Source organism: Acomys russatus, chromosome 23, assembly GCF_903995435.1.
Source record: "Acomys russatus chromosome 23, mAcoRus1.1, whole genome shotgun sequence".
Lineage (NCBI taxonomy): Eukaryota > Metazoa > Chordata > Mammalia > Rodentia > Muridae > Acomys > Acomys russatus.
The window spans coordinates 24,013,977-24,034,951 of record NC_067159.1 but is presented as its reverse complement, the minus strand read 5'-3'; the positions used below and the strand labels follow the sequence as shown (position 1 = coordinate 24,034,951).

The following is a 20,975-nucleotide window of genomic DNA, read 5'->3' as shown; positions in this document are numbered from 1 at the left end:
AGTCACTATCTGAAGAGAGTGTACTTCTGAAGGGTGGACTGAAAGCTCTTTTTTACTGACTTCTGCCCTTTCCCCTTGCTCACATCACTTTCCAGCAGCTGCCTCTATGTTATTGGGTAGCAGGCACAGTGGATACTGTGGGCAATCTAGAAATTACAACTCTTTCTTTTAGGAAGCTTGCTTACTGCTCCCAGGAAAAGAGAGCAGCCATAGGCTGGAAAATAGCCAGGAAACCCTAAGGTAGAAAGGTCTACAACTGGAACTGCCACTCATGAAGTGGGAAACGGAGGCATCTTTATGCCACGATATGGTCACTGGCTGGGCTCAAGCTGGAGTTAATGGGCTGGTGAGGAAGTTGTGGCCATGGTGAGTTGTGCACACCTGAGAACACACTTACTGTTCCTGAACCGCGCACGCAGGAATGACTCAACAGGGACCTTACTTCACAGTAAGAACTTTTAGAGGGGCATTTGTCACTAAGTACTCTGACATCATTTACTGCTGTCACAGAGTTGCTAAGAGCACCAAGCATCTGAATCGGACAGTCCTGTTTTAGGACTGATTCTGCAGGTGATCCCTGTGGAACTTGGACACATCCCATGTTTCTAGTGCCATCACTGGCAGAAGAATGACAGCATCCTCGCCTGCCTATCACAGGTTGCTATGAAGATTTATGTAGAAACTTTGTTAAGTTTGCAGCATACAGAGGGGGCTCAATAAATGTTGGCTAATTTCATTTTAGCTTTCATAGCAATATGGTGTGGAATAAGGAACAAAACCAAAGCTTCCTTATGAAAAGGCTGGTTACTCAGCTCTCCCTCGTTCTTACAGCTTGTCACAGATCGTCCTGTGCTGTAGTTAAGGGATGCCTGGCCCCTGGAGCTGACGCCTAGGTCGATGGTTAATTCCACTGAAGACTACAACTGAAGATATTGTCCGACAAGCCACAAACCTGAGATAATTTAGCAAGTGAGTATGTACATATATTTATCAAATATAACAAGGCCATACAAAAGCATAATACAATTCACACATACAAAAGGCTACTGTATTTGTGTCCCTTTTACATCCTAGTTTAGACAAACAGCAATGCAAGAAAGTAACAGGAACGCACAAGTTCTGAAAACCAGGTTGTTGTTTTCTTTCTTTCTTTCTTTCTTTCTTTTTTTTTTTTTTAAGAAACAGATCTGGTCATCTATACCTTCTTCCAAATTTCTAAACACGAGGCTTACTGAAGTGTACCCTTGTGATCAACTTAAATAAATCTTCACTCCATCTGAATGAACTATACATTTTCAATGGTTGAAAGTCAGGTAGAAAAAGTATATAAAATGATGCGTAAGTCAAAACATTTCTTATAAAAGGAAGAGTTTAAACAAAGCCAGGCAGTAAAAACAAGAAATGTACTGAAATTTAAAAACCTCTGAAAATAGCATCTTTCCTGGACCACTGTATAAAACATGTTCAGAACAGTCGGAAACAAAGTTTATACAGACAAGACTAAGAGATAAAACAAAACTCCCAACCCTACCAGATGTATTAAAACCATGTAATGCCAAATAAGAGGCAATGGAACTACACAGTTCATATTTAAGTGCATTTTTTGGGGTACAACTTAACTGCCACATGTAAAAACTGGCAATTAAGTATAATTAAATACAGACTGGCAAACCCTTTGGCCATTATGTAAATATTAAAAGGTGAATTTTCAATTGAAAAATAAAAGCTTACACACAACTACAGAAACACAAATGGTCAAAGATGCCCTATGCGGCCGTGTGGGGAAATCACAGCACACGAACATCTTCCAGGCACCTGTGTCGGAAATACTTTATAAATATGTACTTGGTCTCACTCTGCACAATAAAGCTGGGTTTCCCCAATTGCTCCTACTGCTAAAAACCATCATATATTAGGGATGCATTTAAATGGATCATTTTATGGGGAAAATCAACTCTAAAAAACATGAATCCACCCGTTCATTTTTTTTTTTTTTTACAACTCCAAAAATCATTCCAGCGAGGCATAAATGCAGCCTTGTCAGAACACTCTCTTTTCCCACATGATCAACAAACACCACAGTGACAAACAGCTTTGGCAATTCTATACAAAAGGGCCCTGTCCAAACGTCCCTCTCACAAAATGACACCACTAAACAAAGAACTCGATTTTGACAATCCTACACAAACTGGGGGATTTCATCTTCAAGGTCTTCAAACTGCTGCATTCGCTTCAGTCGCGGTCTCTGGCAGGTGGGAGTCCCCTCAGGCAGGCCAGGCACCTCAGAGCTCTCTTTGGGTTGACCACTTGGCTGCACTGGTTGTGCTGACGTGACTCCCAAGTCTAGGTCCGATTTTGCCACATGAATGTGGGGACCGTGTGCCAGGACAGGAGGCACAGGCGCGGAGGGCAATGCTGTTGGACCTTGTGTCGGGACAGGAGGCACAGGCGCGGAGGGCAATGCTCTTTTCCCCTCAGTCCCCTTGACATTCAAGGTGGGATTAGGTGGTTTGTAAAATGTTGTCCAGTGCTGGGGCTGCAGCGTTCTGGGAGCTCTGACAGCAGCGACAGGACAGGAATCAGAGGATCTCCGCTCTGTCGTGGCTGGCTCTGCGTATGGCTTACTGGGCTGGGCGGCACTACTGGAATGGTCCCCACTGTTCCCAGGGTTGGCTGTCAATCCCTTTTCAGAGTACACACTGGGCACAATCACCGTAGTCTTGGCAGTAAAGCTGTTCCGTTCATATTGTCTGTTCCAGGATTTCTGCACATTTTGCTGGTCAAAGCCATTCTCTTTGGAACAAGGACTATTTGGGTTTTCTTTCCTATGAAGTCCTTCAAAGGCAGGGTTCTTGCCAAGCTTGTCCAGGTCTACATTTCCTATATTCCTGCTACCTCTCTCGGTAGGAGAACTGGCAAGAAGCAGCAGCCGATCTACAGGCAAACTTACAGGTCTCATCTTGGTCCTTGGAGTGTGTCTCTGCACACCGCTTGTTGTCCTGTCAGACTTCAGAAGAAAGAGCTTGGGGCTTTTACAAACACCTTCCATCTTTTGGGGTGCTGCTGACTCAAGCTCTTGGTCAAAAAGCAAATGTATTTTGTTGTCTGAAAAAGAAAGTGGCACATGATGAACACTAGAAACTGAGTAAGACAGACAGACATTGGATAACAAAAAAATTTTTATAAATGTCCCAGCATGGTATTTTCAGTTGTCTATGCAGAAGACACAACTGTTCTTTAAAGATGCAGTTTGAATTGAAAAGTTCATTTAATTTTTGCATAAATTTATGCAAAAAATTGCCATAAGCATTTTATAAATTAGTTAAAACCAGAACGAAATAAAAAAACTACTTGTCTAGTAATTTGTTTTAATGTGGGCCCCATGAACAAGTATTTTCTAGGTCAAAAAAGTCAACAGGGGCTGGAGAGATGCCTCAGAGGTTAAGAGCACTGTCTGCTCTTCCAGAGGTCCTGAGTTCAACTCCCAGCAACCACACGGTGGCTCACAACCATCTATAATGTGATCTGATGCCCTCTTCTGGCCTGCAGGGGTACAAGCAGGCAGAGCAATGTATACATAATAAATAAATAAATATATATATAAAAAAAAGTCCACAGGTAGACATTGGTGAGTTAACTTAGAAAAATTACAGCATCTCCGACCAACCAAATGCAAGCGTGCCGTGAGTCCCAAGAACTCAGACACCTCACTTGCTGCTTCTTAGCTGCATTCTGCCCACAGTGAGAAGGGGCCTGCCACCACCGTTCTGCTACTAAACTGTAACACCCACTAGGTCAAACTGAGGTTGAAGAATTGTGCTTTAAGGAAAACACTGCCATTCCCCCACAGGCTAGCTGCCCCAGGTTTACTTTCTTCTTTTCCCACCAGCCTGTCCCGTGGCCACACTTTCTCACCCTGAGTCCTCAGCTCCCCACACTATCTCTTTATTTTCTTCTTGTCTATATTTACCTGAGAAATTACAATTCCTGCAAAGGTGCTGTCCTTGACCCCCAGGTCCTTGGCACTGAGAAACACCATATCAGTTGGTACCTGAGACTGACTCTGAATAGCAGCTGGCCATGGGCCTGGCCCTGTGTGTAGCTTTAAATCTCTGTGGCCTCACCTTCTCTCCCATTCCTGGGCATTGTGTGTATACAGGTGACTTACGAGTATCACTGGTCAGTCATCATCTCTCTGACCTCTTAATCTATCTTGGACTGACAACCTTTTTATTTATTAATTATGTGTGCACATGTGCACAAAAGCACAGATGCTCTCAGAGACCAGAGGTTTTGTATCCCTATGGAGCTTGAATGGAAGCTTCAGGCAGAAGTGGCCTGATGTGGGTACTGGGAACCCAATTCAGGTCAATTCAGCAAGCACTCTTAACCAATGAGCTCTCTTTCTCTCTGGCCACCAGATGACCTTCCTCCCCTGGGCTCCAAAGCACTGTTTCTGTAATCTTCTTCTCTGCATTCTTCCCCACATTCACAGAATGCTCTAGGGACCTGACTCACTGAAGCTGGCTGCTAGAACCAAAGTACATGTATTCCTTCAGCGCTGCAAGGAGAGTTGGCAGTGTCGGAGAGCAGTGTGGGCTGTACAGTCAGCTGTTGGTCCTGAGCTGCATTGCCAAGGCTTGCTGTCCCTACATGGTTTTACATCACATAAGAAGACATGTGTATAACTTGTCATGTGGTCTAACGCTCCAACAAGAAAAGTGCCTAGAACTATCTGGTATACAATAAATACTAAAAAATACCTTCAAATCATTGTGTTTACTACTACTATTCCTAGTTGGGAGCCTCATTTAATGGGGTAGTGAAAAACAAAATCAGGTTAGATTTACAAATCAGATAGAACTGGATTCCAATCCTATGTGAATAATTCACTCATGAGTGAGGCCAGTGTTGTCCGCTTTACAGCACGGAGTTGCTATGAAGATCATATCAGAGCTGTGAACTTTCATTGCCAATGTACTGGACTGAAAGGCTGACTTCTGGGGTGACCATGGCAGTGTCTCCAGAGATAGTAGGCCATGATGACTCTAACCTAGTATGTGGATTAATTTCATTAATGACCTGTGTGTATGTGCAATGGTATGCCCAAGGAAGTCAGAGGGCAACCCAGGTCACCTGGCGCCTTTACCTGATGAACTAACTGACTAGTCTTGTATTAATTCTTGACAGATTCACATTATTACAGCATTATTGGGAAGCTGTTACAGTGGGTGGTATCCAGTTGGAGGTCGGAGGTCCTTGAGGACTAGCTCTTACCCTGACCCTTTCTGCACTCCTTCTTTTCTCTGCTCTACTCCACCATGCCTTCCCACCAAGGCAACAGACCCATCCCCCTGAAACCACGAGCCAGGATCAATCTCCCCTGCCCACCAGTTGTTCTCTCAGATGTCCTGGGCACAGCTAATACATGGAATCAAACAGGAAAGTCATGTAGGCTTTCTCTTGTATCAGGCCGTGCTCACTACTACTTGATCAGACATCTAACCTGACCTTTCTGCAAAACTGGCTTGCAGAGCAACAGCAACAAGTGCAAGCACTTTCCCCACACCACAACTCCTGCTCGACAGCACGGGAGAACGGCTGGTAGCAACGGTCAAGGATGCACATGAGGCAGACTACAAGAAAAGCATGGGAAACCAACCAAACAAACTGGAGTCTGAAGTTTTTCACTTTTAGAACTCTTTTTTAGAAGTGGAAAAAGGCTGGGTGTGGTGCCACATGCACGCCTTTAATTCCAGTACCCAGGAGGCAAAGGCATGCGGATCTCTATTGAGTTTGAGGCCAGCTTGGTCTACAAACTGAGAACAGGACAGCCAGAGCTGCACAAAGAAACTCTGTCTTGAAAAACCAAAAACCAAACCAAACAAACTGAAAAGCAAACAAACAAACCCCAAAAAACCAAAACCCAGATTTATGTATGAGTGCTTGCCCTACACGTACATATGGCACCAGGGTCTCTGCAACTGGAGCTACAGATGGTTTCGAGCACCATGTAGGTGCTGGGAATCCAGCCGGGTCCTCTACAAGAGAAGCTCTGGAAGTGCTCTAAGCCATCTTTCCAGCTCCACTTTTAGGATGCTGGGTAATGCTTATTAGCAGTTAAATTCAGCAATGCTTTGAGTCACATACAAAACATGCTATCCAGTAGCACACCGCTCACACTTGTCTGCCTCAACTTTAACTGAACGAGAAGTAAAGTCAAACAAAATAAGGTAAAACAAAATTTTAGAAGGAGCACAAAAACACCTAGGAACTCTAAGGTATCTCTTATAAAAAGATATTATGAAAAATGGTATTTAAATGTAAGGTCCAGGGCTGGGGAGATGGCTCAGTTGTTAAAGCACTTGGTTCACCGAGAGGAACAGTATTCACATCCCAGAACTCATGTTAATGCTGAGTATGGCTGGCAGCTTGCCCATAATCCCATTCTTGGAAGGTAGAGACGGAGAAAACCAGAGGAAGCTAGCTACCAGGACTAGCCCTATCAGCAAGCTCTGGGTCTGATAAGGAGATCCTGCCTTAATGAATAGGGTAGAAGACTACCAAAGAAGATTCTAGATATCAACCCACGGCATCTGTACACATGGAAACTATAGATGCACATACCTACACATAACACACACAATTGGAAAAAGAGGCAAGGTACACTAAAAGGCAACTTTCTCAGGGGCTGGCATCGATTTGTTAAGCAATAAAACATGGAAGTTTGACCCTTAACTTCATTTCACTTGGCTTCTGTTTGTTTTTGAAGTACTGAGGACTGAACCCAGGGCATTCACCTTAGCTGTCAGTAATAGTTTACTCATAAAGCTTTAATTCTGTATCCGGCGTTGTTCATACTCACCAACGACCGAAGCGTCACATTTTCTCAATGCATTTTGTTTGCGTTCTGATTCTTCAAACGATGTAGCTAATTCGTAAGTTCTGCTCTCACAATCTGCAGTACGGACATCCTGTTAATGGAAGAGAATTTTCACACTTGTATTACACAGCACATTTCAAAAGCAATAGTTCAAAGATCATTAAACTACTGACAAAATGCCACTCAGCTCTAAGACAACCCTGTACCACTCAAAACTCTCGCTTAACAGTTAAAAGGTGCTGTCCACCCAAGCCAACACCTGAGTGTGATCCCCAGAGCCCACATAAAGCAAAAAGAAAACAGGGGGATGAAGTGGCCGTGGTAGCATGGCCGTGGTAGCATGCGTCTGTGGCCCTGAGGTTCTACAGTGAGCTAAGGGGCGGGACCTGGGAAGGGCTCAGAAGCTGGAAACTAGCGACTCTGGATCATACTGCCCAGTAACAGAACCAAGACAGACCCTGTCTCAACACAGTGGAGGTAAAAATAAACTCCTCAAAATTGTTCACTGACTTCTACCCCAGTGCCACGGCACTGTACAAGCCTGTCTTGTCACTTGTGTGTGCCTTCACATAAACACAAGCACATACATATTAACAGGAAACAAACTTACTTCCTTTGAAGAAAAAAATAGTGGTTTCATAGAATGGTCTGTGTCTCTTTCATCTGGTGATAACAGAGGCTTGGGGAGACACCCCTGATCACCCTGAGGTGCAACAGCACCTGTAGGAGGCACGGCAACATCTTGAGACTGCAGGGACCCGTCGAATATCTTCTGTGAGTAAGTAATGAGGAACTCCACTAATCGGGCCTGGTTAGAATATTCAGCAAGGGAAGAGATGGTGACGGGAGCAGTCGTGGGCCTTGGCCTGATGAGAGTTGGTCCAAATATCACTCCCAAGTTCTTAGAATTCATCTTATTTTCTTCTGCATGATCTACCACCCTGCAGAGCAGAGCACACAAAGCTTATGAGACTTGCCTACTGATGTTTTCAGCACAGTATACTATGGACTGGGAAGAGTAGCCTGGTACACAGGAGGCACCTGAGGGACCATATTGGCTGCCTGAACACACACAGGGTACACAGTCTAGAAAAGTTAAGGCCTAAGTTGTGAGAAAGGTCTAAGAAAAATATATAATTATTTGATTAAAATATTGACTACATGCCATAGTTGATTTAATCATATTTTTCTATTAGGATAAAAACCAAGTAAAAGAAATTACACATTTTCCCAGCAGACACAAAAAGGAACCCTTAAAGATTACTTCTGTATATGTTTCCAGACCTTTATAATGGAAACAAAATGCTACGGTCAATTTCTTATAACCTCCGCTATTTCTCAAGCCTCAGTGCCTCCTCCCAGAGGCCCCAGGATTATACTGTCCCTCTCACACTCCCATTTCTCCCCACTTTTGCCTTCTACAACTACTCGTGGAGATGAGGACTTTAGTAAAGGTCTCCCCTCCAGCCCAGTCTAGCAGGCAAATCTGAGCATGTAAAATTCCTGGCTCAAAAATCACTAGTGGGTACAGTAAACTCAACTGTTAGGTATGCAAGATCTTATCAGTTCCCACTGAGCTTCTGGTGTAGCCCAAACACATGAGCTTATTTCCTAAGTGTGAACTGCTCTCACCCATCTGTGTCTGTCATCCTTTGGTGCGATGCTCTTCTGAGCGTTCTTGGACAAGTAAATCACTACTGAGTTCTTTAAACCTTACTCGAGCGCTGCATTCTCTGACTTACCTCATCCTCGTCTGCACACTGTAAGAACCTATTGAACAGAATGATGCTATACTCTGTGTGTGTTTATGTGTTTGCATGTGTGTGTGCATGAGGGTGTGCGTGCACGCACAGGTCTGTGAGGAAGCTCAAAGGACAGAAACCCTGTTCCTATCTTGTTTCTCCAACTAGAGCCAGGCTCACAGGAGAAATCTGAGGTTGATGTTGGCTGTCTGAACATACATTCACTCCCTTTTCCTCTAACATGTAAGAAAAACGAAATCCATTAAAAAAATACATCAATGTACTTAACATTATGACAGTGTTTAAAAAGGTAAAAGCGCTACATTTTTTTTTAACCAGGAAAACGACTCACTCACTAACGGAGGCTCTATAGAGAACTCTTACCGCTTCAGATGTACCATGAGGTAATGAAGACTGTGAAGATTTGGCGCTGGCAGCTGTCTCAGCAGGTCCTTGCTCCTCAGAAGGATTCGGTTGATTTCTATGTTCCCATGTGGTTGCTTTTTGTCTTCTGGGCTATCCTTTTTTGTTTCTTGTTCTTCATTTACATGTTGTATCTCTTTTGCAAGGTCTATAAATTCCTTGTATAATTTGAATAGAACAAATGGTTCTGGGAGCTAAAGAAATAAAATTACATTATGAACACTGTTGTCTTTTTTCCAGCTAATGTTAACCATTATTCACAGCCAATCAATGATCCACCAAGTCCTCTTAGGTTAACAAGACTCAAAATAGGTCTATAACTGAGTATGCTTGGGCTAGAGAGATGGCTCAGTGACTAAGAGCACTGGCTGCTCTTCTAGGGGACCCAGGTTCCATTCCCAGCACCCATGTGGCTGGCTCACAGCTGTCTGTATCTTTAGTGCCAGAGGATTTGACTGGCTTCTGGCCTCCCTGGGCACCAGCATGCATGCAGTAAAGACATACATTCAGGCAAAACATCCATTCACAAAAAAAAAAAAAAAGAAAAAAAAAACTTTAAATATATATCCTTGCTATAGACATGATGGATTAGGTTAATCTGAAACACTGTCATGAATTAAATAGTAAGACATTAACTGACAGACAATAAAACTCTAAACCAAGAAGTTTTACAAGGGATTTTAAAATGCTAATCTGTCTATATTATACTAATTACTATCCCAATGTTAACACCAATTAAAACTATAATACACAAAATCAAATGAATTGGAAGGAACAGACCACTGAGTTTGCAGAAATTAAAGAGTGATCCCTGGTATAACTAAGTTTGCTGCAGTAGGAAGAGCTATGGCTGAATCAATCTCCTAGAAAGTACCACAGGACAGAAAAAGCAGGGAACGAGCAGAGAAAGGGGAGGAGACGAGAGAGCCAACACAGGTCGCCAAGTGCGCAAAGAAAGTCCACCTGAAAAGTACAGGCATCTACTATCTATGTTGTCCAATTCCCATCAAGAGAACAGAAATACGATCATTTACAGATGAGTAAGGTCCACCTTATTCAAGGATAGACATGAGTAAAACAGGAAAAAAGACAGAAACAAAGATGAAATATTTTCTTCACAGAGAAAAAAATTCCCAAGACAGCAGCTATACAAACAGACCAAAGGGTCCAGAATGGAGTGACGGAACTCCAGATATTCCCAGCATGACCCTCTCTGCAACTTCACCCAGGAACAGAATGCCAGATAGGCATGGCCCAAGCAGTCTTTGTACCTGGCTCATAACACTGGGCTAAATTCTTGAACGGCCCCATAAGCTTCTGCCTGAGGCCCATACATGCTTTGTCTTTGAATATGCTAAGTCAACTGCTGATCCAACACTGAGCACAGAAAAAGACAATAAAGGGTGGCCTACTTCCTGACCATATTCCTGTTAGCTTTCTAGTACCCACCTATTGTTGTCCCGAATTTGTGCTAAATGGTGTCCCCCCTCCCCCTCAAACTCACACACTGACTATCTAAAATAGCTATTTTGAAATATCAGGGAAGACAAAATCAAGTTGACCCAAACACTGCTCTGCTTGCTGAGTACTCATGAACAGTTCAACACTGGCCTTTCCTTACAAGTCAAGTTCCTAAAACTTAATACACTTTATGTTATTTAGCTTCTCCATGCTTGGGAAAATGTTAATTCCTTTACACAAAAGCACTTCCATGTAGTGTCAGGGGGCCATAAGTTGGAAAAGGCACATGGAGGTCTTTTGTAATGGAGAGTAATGTTCTATGTTCTCTTACCGAGAGATGAAAATCAGTGTTTTATTGTTATTATGTTTTTAATTGTATGCCTGACTTATTTGCATTTTGATCTATCCATTAATATTTAGAAGACATCAATATGGTCTATGTCAATGAAAATACGTATATACAAAGGCCATGAACTGGAAAAAAAAAAAACAACCACAAATCACATTTTTACTGTTTCAATATGGTAAGTTACAAAAATAAAGCTTTTACCTGGCGCAGGTATAACTTCAAGACATCACAGATGTCATGTGAGCTGAATTCTGAAATATCTACTAAGTGCATTCCATTTTCCAGAGCCTGGCACAGTTTTTCAGTTTTTATTTTGTTTCCACAAACACGATAAATTCCCTTGAATGGAGAAACAAATTCTGCCTTAGTTTAAATGGTTATTGCAATTCAAAACATATTAGATGTATCTACTGCACTTTTTTTTAGTATTACAGAAAAAAAACTTGGCTAGGGCAAATAACATTTCTCAAATTAAGTTGGAATAAAACCAACTATTACAAATGGATAGTACAAATTCTCTTTTCATTACAACAAATGACATACACTTAGGTACCTGGAGACACAAGGCTCTATTTTCAATTTCTGAGGCACATATTTTTAGTACAAAAGGGATGCCATCTGGTTCCTTTTTTGCAACTTGTATAAATTCTGCACCAAATATGTGCATTTTCCCCTGAAGTTTTTGATGACCACAAATAATGACTAAGTTCTCCAAACACTTTCGATGACAAACAAGGAGACACTACAAGAAAATGACAGTTTAAAATACATTAGTTCGCCTTAAAATTATTTACAACTGAGCAAACTATGGATAGATTGGTAACATAATAACAACAAGTTTAAGCTGTGTTATGTCTGAAATAGACCTAACAACAGAAGAAAATACAAACCAATAAAACATACACTGAGGTACAACTTATTAAAAATATATGTGTAGGGGTAGAAGAGATAGCCTAGCAGTTGAAAGTACCCCCTGCTCTTCCAGAGGACTGGCATTCAACTTGCATCACCCACAGGATGGCTCACAACCATCTGTAACTCCAGTCCCAGGGGATCTGACGCCCTTCTCTGGCCTCCAAAGGTACTGCACACACTTGGTGCACAGACATACATGCAGGAAAGCCATCACTACACATAAAGTAAAAAATTATGTATTTGTAAAAGAGTCTAATAAATAAAATCTTAACAAAAAGGAAATGTATTCAGCGAAAAACCTGACACCATTTAATGACATATATGAAGATGCCACAATGCAACCTATCATTTTATATTCTAATAAAAAAATACTGACAGATACAGCATAATCAACCAACTAGATGGCAAGTGGGAGGGCCTATGCAATTCCAAACAGATTTCACCTCTTCACATTCCACGCCTGGGAACATTACGATGCCGTCACAATCCCTACATTTTGTGGGGGATCTCAACTTTCGAAACTTGTGCGTGAGAGCTGCCTTCGACATCAATGTTTTCTTAAACGCTCCAAGGGAGTTGGGTCCTTGTAACAGAAACAATACACAAGAATGGAAAGATGACAAAAATTTTATGTATTCTGAGTAATACTTAGACCTTTCAGTCATATACGTATCACAAAAAACAAAAAACAAAAAACAAAACCCCTACTGTCCGGAGTTTCTAACATCACAAACAACTTACAGATATAATCACACACTTTTATCAAATGGTTTAGCTATGACATCACCACCGAACCAGTAAGCTAATTCTAAGATGCCACGACATGAGGGTCTCAGGATAAGCCAATTTATGCTTTTATTAAGAGGTCCCATACAGAGCAGGAAGTGTGTTTATGGGTGGCATTATATTCCTACGAAAACCCAATTACTACTTCAAAAGAGCTAGTTACATGAAAGTAGCATGTTAGCAATATGTACATTAAAGAAGTACTTATAAAATCAGTATTAGCTAGTTCTATTTTTAAATCATAGTGGAAGTCAAATACCCTATTAATTTGGGAAATTCTGCCAACCCGCCCCCTGCCAAAACCAGACATCTGAATGTAACAAAGAAATAAAAACTAACTTATATCAGTTTAATCTGAGTCATTACAACAACTGACTTCTGTATCTTTCACATCCACATCTTTCCTGTCCTTGAGAAGTACATTTATCTCCTTCTCCCACTTGGCTTCTTGCAGTTTCTTCATTCCTGTAACTTGCTGTTTGGTAGCACTTGGGCTAGCAGCAGCACAGTAAGGAAGAGTTTACCACTCAATTTTTTTGTTCACAGCCTCTGCACTATTAAGAATGAACGTTTTCAGAATTTCTTATGCAATGGCCTGCTTTTAACAGAAAGTCACTGCTTGGGATTTATGACAGAACACCATATATATACCTGCTGTCCAACAGAGTGCGGTATGTTTAACATCTAGTAGCTGTATTCCTTATTCTGATCAATTATTATCAGTTCATACATATACATAAACATGCAGATATACTTAAGATGCACATAGGAAAGTAACGTTCTAGTGTTATGCACTGCTACTATTTTAGCTGGGTTAGTGGGTCCTGACTGAGATGATCTTAGTACCAGCTTCTGATGGTGATGGCGGTTCTCTTTCATCGAGATCATCAGCAGAAGACATGGTCCCACTGGACGGAGTTCGTGGAAGTTTCCGATGAAAGTCTCCTAAAGGGAAATTGTGGGCACCATTACCTGACTAGTCACCAAAGAACAGTACAAACAGGTGTTGACAGTATTCTTGGAGTTACACAGTTTGTATTATTTTTATTAGTTTTTTTTTCCTACACTCAAAATCCAGGTAACAAAGGATTCAGAGTTCCAGGACAGCCATGGCTACACAAAGAAACGCTGTCTTGAAAAACAAACAAAACAACCAGGCAGCCTCTTCATAGTTAATATCTAATGTATGACAGAGCAACTGACATAATAGTAAATGTTGCTGGAATGGCCTACCACAGCAGTTAACTAAAATACACACGCTCACACGCCACAAAACCCAAATAATGATATTTTCATTACAAATTATTAAGCAGGATAAGCACAGATATAGCTATTCACATCAACATGGATAAAGAAAGTAAAAATGAAGCCTTCAGTCCTGCCCGGCCTCGCAGTGCCGCAGACTATAGTGCCAGCTTTTTGGGAGGTGTGAGGAGGGGCACAAGACTCAAAACTTGCCTTTGCTGCAGAATGAGCTCAGGCCCAGCTGGGCAACTCTGAGCCCCGCTCAAAACAAACAAAACAACAGCCCAGAGTACAGCTCAGTGTCTGGGTACTTGCCCAACATGCAAGAGGCCCAACTTCCAGTGTGAAATGAAGAGTAAGGAAATGTTCTATTTTTATAGCATTCAGAAGAGGATAAAGTCCATGAAATATATTACAAAGAACATGTAAAATATCTATATAGATTGATTTACTCTGGTGGGCTAGGAGGTGATTGTGATTGTGTGTGTCTGTGTGTGTGTGTGTGTGTAGTTTATATATGCATATAAATGGCGCTTCTCATGTTCTGCTTGCTGAGCTAGATGATGATTCCATATAAAAGTGTCATTATTTTTCTTTAAACTTCACATATGTATGTATATTCTCTTATGTCTGAGATAGTTTATTCTAAAATATGCTCATTAAAAATATCCCACATTGCCTGTAATCCCAGCACTTGGGAGGCAGAGGCAGGTGAATCTCTTGAGTTCAAGGCCAGCCTGGTCTACACAGCAAGTCCAGGACAGCCAAGGCTACACAGAAAAACAAAAACAAAACAAACAAACAAAAAGTCCCCAATGGGCTACTACAGTCTCTCATTGGATTTCCAGTAAGACAAACATTTATGTACCTGGACTTATAGATTCCGAATCCAGAGACCTAGACTCGCTGCTCCCTCCAGTACTCTCAGAGTCACTAAACATTCCGAACTTCCACGATCGTATGAAAGAAGGACCTGAAAAAAGAAGAGTGACAAACTTGCCTATATGCAGTCTGACGTTATGGAGCAGAAACTGGTTCTAGTTTCTTTAACAATACTAATTATGGACTTCTGGGTACAGCCTGGTGGTTAGAACTGTAAGCGATGGAGAACAGGAGACTATTTCCAGAACTCAAATCCATTTAGTAATCACAGCCGAGTGCCCCGCTGTTTCATAAAAAAGTGTTTGCTTCAGGATGAAACACACCTGTCATGTCTGCACTGTTGGAGCACCTGTCCTCTTCGAGTTTATTACAACTGTCAGGAAGGCGTGCAACATCCTCTAAAGAGTCAGCAGGTCCATATCCAGAGGTCTGGGGACTATTTGTTATTTTCTTATTTACATTCCTGTGGTGTGAAAAGTAAATAAAGTTCATCACTAATAGTCTATTAAAATTGTTTAATGAATGTAAGATGAACTTAATATTAATTTCATACTTATAACAGCTAAAATGTGGACGAAGTATAACAATAGAATATTTAATATTTATGTCATGATTAAACTTTTCTAATCTAACATTAGTGAAAAGTGTAGGTTAAGTTTTTGGTATACTCAAAATATGTAAATCATCATTTGCTATTCCAAAGGATTTTAAGACTCAAAGAAGTGAGGTCTGTATGAAAATGGAAAGCTTCATTCTCAACGGCACTGCAGCTATACCTTATATGTGCTAAGAAACCACAAAATAATATGAAAATATTTTTTTAAATTAAAGTTAATATTTCAGTGTAAGAAAAGATACTTCCTTATAAGCTTAGACAGGAACCCAGCAAATGTTTTCTCTCTTGAAATAGTTTCACTTGTGCATGAATTCTTACCCATCCACCTTTTCTTCTAATTCACTTGAGCGTGTAGCCTTCACAAATTCACTGTACTCTTGACCTGGATCGTAGAGTTTGGCACTATCACAGAGAGACTGTAAACTGTTGGCAAGGGATGCAGCCTGTAGCTGCTGCATATGAAAGAGGTTAACTGTTACCTACAGTCACAGACAAAGACAAAAGACAGACATAACTTGTAAGATATAAAATGTTATGTAGATGTATGTTTCTGTCAACAAGTACACCAATAACAAGGCCATACATGGCATATCCAACACTGAGTATCACTATCAGCACAATAAGTTGACTGGTGGTATGCACAACTCACGCTGGAAATCAAACAGTAGTTTTGCTCTAACAGCTACTGGGCTTTAAACTACAACCCACACCCCTGGCTGGTTTGAGGACTCCTAGCTCTATATTTTGATGGTTGAACCTCAATTGTCTAAACTCCTAAATGAAAAAACAAACGGGTCAGGGAACCTTCCAGTCATAAGCAACACTATCTTGACTGTTTTCCCTTTTTCTTTTTTTGAAAGTCCCATTAATTTTAGACATATATTATCCTTCAGTATACTTTAGCAAATTTATGAGCTACTGATCCTCATCCATAGATATATGATCCTAAGGGTGGCTCCTAAAGTATTTTGTGGTACTGAAAAATGCTATAAACACTATATAATAATGTCAACGTGGGCCAATGAGATAGCTCAGTGGGTAAAGGCACCTGCCCACACAAGTCTGATGTCCTGAGTTCAAGTCCTGGAACCCATGTAAAGCTAGAGGAGAGAACCTCACTCCAGGAAGCTGTTCTCTAACCTCCACTCACATGCTATGGCATGCATGTCTCCCATCATACATACACACAACCCTTATATATACACCAATAAAAAAATTAAAAACCAGTATTAACTCATGTAGTACCACCGTGCATGTGTTTTTGGAAGGGTATTTTCAACATGGTAGGTTAGGGAAGGCCAAAGAGCTGACATTTGAAATATTTGAGAAAGAAGTAGGACACAGCCCGAGGGAGAGGGCTTGATTCAAACAAAAGGCGGAGGTGGTGCAAAAGTGAGTGGGACACAGCTTGTGCTCCACAGGCAGACACAAGGCCAATGGGCTAAAACACACTCAAGAAATCAGAACTTCTGCTTGACACAAGGTCAAGAAAGGTAGCAGTCAACTTGACCACGGAGTCTGTAGGATGGAGGTGAAGTGTAACAGGAAGCCAGCTAAAGACTTTAAGCAAAGCACGGCCACTTATTCCTTAAAACGCCACTCGGAATTCCATGTGGAGGATACACTTAAGAATATGGGAATATGCCAAATTTTGGTTAATGTTATTTCAAAAAGACTATCATGTTTTCTCTTCATTACTCATGTTTTATCAGATGATAGGATGAACTCCTAGTTAGCCAGAATCTTTTCCAAGGACTTCTCTAAGGATAAGTCAGTGAGCAGAGGCAGAATTTGAAGTGTGCACCCAAGAGAACACTTTGCATCTTAACCCTTCAATTAACATAAGAAATCCAGCCTTTTTTTTTGGTACAGCATAAGTCCAGTGATTGGCTAATCTATTAGGCCAGTCTAATGCTAATGGGAAGTTAAAATTGTTGGATCCAAAGGGTCACTGACACGGGGGAAAGACACTTATCAAGTTACTGAAAATTTCTCTGTACCAGAAATTAGGAAAAACGCAGCTCATGGAATCATCTGAGAGATCTTGTTCGAATGCAGATTCTGATCTCAAAAGTCTGGTTCAGAACTCAAAGCGCTACAGCACTGACAGGCCACCAAAGTAACGAAAGGCGATTGGTCCAAAGACCATGCACTGGGAAGACGGACCCTCTAAACTTCAGTTTCTGCACCAGTAAAATGAAGCCAGAATATATTTACATAGCAGGGCCTTCTGAGAACTAGGTAAGATCAGGTAGATAGACACCCTAATACACAGGCAGACACATATTCCATCTTAGCTATTATCAGCTGTCATCTGAGGTGAAGGGATTCTGTAAACCTTCATCGTTACAGACATGCAAGCTCATATCAAACATTGATAAATAAATGACTCACAACTTTAAGAGCTCAAACTTTTTAGAAGTTTCTAAGATGGAGTCTTTTCTCCCATTGAATCCTCTACAAAGTCCTGGATTCTTGGACAGAATCCATACACTGGCGTCACCCAGCTTAAGACTCCCTAGGTAAAAGACAGTAGGCAGACTGTGGAAATGTATGACAAATTTAGGTACATAACTTGCTTTCCCATGCCCGTCATGTTTTCCAGCCTAGGCCAATGGCCGTAAGTATAACACTGGGTACGGAGACGGACAGCTTCAAGACAAGGCCTCTGTGGGCCAAAGCAGCGAAGGAATAGAAAATGTGGCTCAAAAAGTAGGAAGAAAGCCCCGATTTCTCTGATCCACCCTTTCCTGACCCGTTCCTCACACAACCCCAAATCCTTGGGGCACAATCCTGTAGCAGGAAGGGTAATTACAGAACTGACCAGATCTAAAATTCTGAAATGAGTTTTCCTTTATGCTCAGAGGAGCTGTGGTCAAAGAATGGTGGTGGACTGTTGAAACTCCTGTAGCTTTGATTTTTCTCTTTATCCGTGAGCTGCGCACCAACCTCCTCCATTTAATGACTGAGACCTGATGTCTCTAGCTTTCTGGGGAGCAGAGGTGATAGCAGGACACTTCAGCTTCCCAGTCAGACCAAGGTGCCAGGCGGAGAGCTAGGAGAGTGAAGCAAACTACATCAAAGGCTAGCTCCCCACCCCCACCTTAAAACAGTATGAAGACCCAGAGTGCCACAAAACAACACTGAAAATACCTAGGATAGCATTCAAAATTTGTTGTGGAATGCTGTCCTCCGGGTAGGACAGGGCCTTCCTGAGCTCTCAGCAGCTGTGACTCCCTCCCCTCCCTCAGGATATACAGGAGGCAGTTAACAGTTGCTGGGGGCAGGTGGGGGAGGGGCGCTTCCCAGGCCCTTCGGGATACACACACACACACACACACGCACACGCACACGCACACGCACACATGCACACGCGGGCAGTTAACAGCTGCTGGGGGAGAGACTTTGCTCTACAGCTGAGTTCTATGGCTGCTCATGCTCCTGTAAGTAACCCCATTAAACCGACTGGTTCACCAAACTAGACTCCATGTAACTGTTTCTTTGGCAGTTACTGGTACTCTATCTGGTGAGCAAACATTTGCAAATTAACAGGACAGTATAATACTTCTCAGCTTATTACGGGTCTAAATGTCAACAAACTCATCCTAAGTGGAAACTTTAATATTCTGATAAAACCATTGTAAAGTTGAAAAAAACCTTAATAAAACTTTTATTAAGTTGGGTATTGCATTTTTATGAGGGAAAACAAAAGAATGAAAAAGGAAACATCACTGTACCCACTTAAATAAAGGAAAGCTACAGCCACCAAATATATACATGCATATGTGTGTATGTGTGTGTGTATATATATATATTCATCAAGTTGAAAGGGATTAATTCTATGCAAGCCATAACTACCAAACTTCACCTAAAAATTAATAAAAAGAAATGACTATGTAGTAAAAAAAGAAAACCAAAACTCTAAATCTCAACCCCAGACACCACACATGGTGCTAGATAAGAAGAAATAACACAAATTTGGCAAACCCTTCCCCCACAAAAGTTAATATTTTCTCACTTCATTTTATGACAGCAGATTACCCTAACCAAGACAAAAGACAGTAAAAGGGGAAAAGGAGGGAGAGAAATGAGGGAAGAGAGGGAGAAGAGAGTAAGGAAGGCGGATTATAAGGTAAATTACATGATCACATAGAATAACATAGACACAACTCTCAGGAAACATAGGAGGAAAAAAAAAAGAAATTTCCTAATTATATATGGGGCATCTTCAAAGAGACTAATAGCTATCGTCATATTTAAGCAGTAAAAACAAAATGCTTTTCTTCTAAGACAGACACTAAGACAGGGAAATTTTCTTTTTTCATTTCTATTTAACTAACAGCCCTATAAAAAAATTAAAAGATGCCATAAAAAAATAAAAAGACTATAGGGGAAAAAGACATAAAATTGCTCTTATTGCAAACAGCTTAATTTCCTACAATGAAAACCTTGAGAAATCTACAAAAGTCTCTAAAATAAAGCTATTTACCAAGGCTACAAGATATAAGTTCATGCAAAAATTAACTATGATTCTAAATAGTATGAAATAATTGGAATTTGAAATTAAGTGGAATGGATATGTAAACTATGTGTGTATTTACATTACTTACAGAAGCTCCATAAATAAAACCTTTCAAAGGTTCTTTTTTGCTTTGTTTCGTTTTGTTGAGATAGGGTTTCTCTATGTAGCCCTGGCTGTCCTGGAACTCGCTTTGTAGATCAGACTGGCCTTGAACTCACAGAGATCCACCTGCCTCTGCCTCCTGAGTGCTGGCATTAAAGGCTCAGAGATTCTTATATTGAAAACAAAATTCTGATTTTAAAAATCAAAGGCCTAAACAGATGAAAAGATATACAAACATGTAGTTAACTCTTCATAATCTGATCTAAGACTTAAATCCATCCCACTGAAAATGTTTACAAAATTCTTTTTATATAGACAGGCTGATTCTAATAACTTTATGGAACATTAAATTATTTTTAAAAATATTTTAAAATTATTATTAATTTATGTGTATGAGTGTTTTGTCTGCACGTATGCCTGGGGCCCAGAGAAGCCAGAAGAGGCAATGACTCCTTGGGACTGGAGTTATAAGCTGGAGTTGTGAGCTGCCATGTGGGTGCTGGCACCTGAATCCAGGACCTTTGCAAGAGTGGTCAGTGCTCTCAACCTCTGGGACATCTCTCTAGCCCCTCAAATATAACTCTTAAAAAGAATAAAATTGTGCTCACACTTAGTTTCAGTATAAAACAACAGAATCAAGAGAAAGATTTAAGAAGCAGGTATGTACAAATATGGCCAACGAGTTTTGAAAAAGATGCAAAGGTAATTTAATGGAAATAGCATAGTGTTTCAACCCACTGCACTGTATTGATGTTTCTTCCTTTCTTCTTCTTTTTTTATCTTTTATAAAGCTAGCCAGAGAAATTGTACTCGATAAGACAAGAGCTGGGAGAGCATCACATCTTCATACACAAAACCAGTAAGTCCCAAGTTTACAGCCCCAACCAATGTGTCTCCTACATCAAGCTCATTTCCTCCGCCCTGAGTGAACCCAGAATAAGGCTGAAGGACATCTTCTCACTCCCAGAGCTCACCACACTGTGCAAAGAAGCCAGTCCTACCTGTTTGTAGTCTCTTCTCGCTTTGCCTTTCTTGAAGAAGCCCCAACT

At 41.1% G+C, this 20,975-nt stretch overlaps 1 protein-coding gene across 1 annotated transcript in view; it reads right to left on the bottom strand.

Moving 5' to 3' along the window:
• Nucleotides 1-877: 877 nt before the first annotated feature.
• Nucleotides 878-20,975, bottom strand: part of Arhgap29 (Rho GTPase activating protein 29) — a 51,687-nt gene continuing 31,589 nt past the window's right edge. Inside the window, exons 13-23 of the mRNA XM_051165905.1 lie at nucleotides 15,621-15,781; nucleotides 15,010-15,149; nucleotides 14,673-14,777; nucleotides 13,406-13,504; nucleotides 12,217-12,356; nucleotides 11,412-11,600; nucleotides 11,060-11,197; nucleotides 9,010-9,242; nucleotides 7,494-7,824; nucleotides 6,866-6,974; nucleotides 878-3,105 (exon numbers count right to left, since the gene is read on the bottom strand). Of these exons, the coding sequence (XP_051021862.1) occupies nucleotides 2,180-3,105; nucleotides 6,866-6,974; nucleotides 7,494-7,824; nucleotides 9,010-9,242; nucleotides 11,060-11,197; nucleotides 11,412-11,600; nucleotides 12,217-12,356; nucleotides 13,406-13,504; nucleotides 14,673-14,777; nucleotides 15,010-15,149; nucleotides 15,621-15,781 (2,571 nt within the window). The 3' untranslated portion in view covers nucleotides 878-2,179. The remainder of the gene's footprint in view (nucleotides 3,106-6,865; nucleotides 6,975-7,493; nucleotides 7,825-9,009; nucleotides 9,243-11,059; nucleotides 11,198-11,411; nucleotides 11,601-12,216; nucleotides 12,357-13,405; nucleotides 13,505-14,672; nucleotides 14,778-15,009; nucleotides 15,150-15,620; nucleotides 15,782-20,975) is intronic.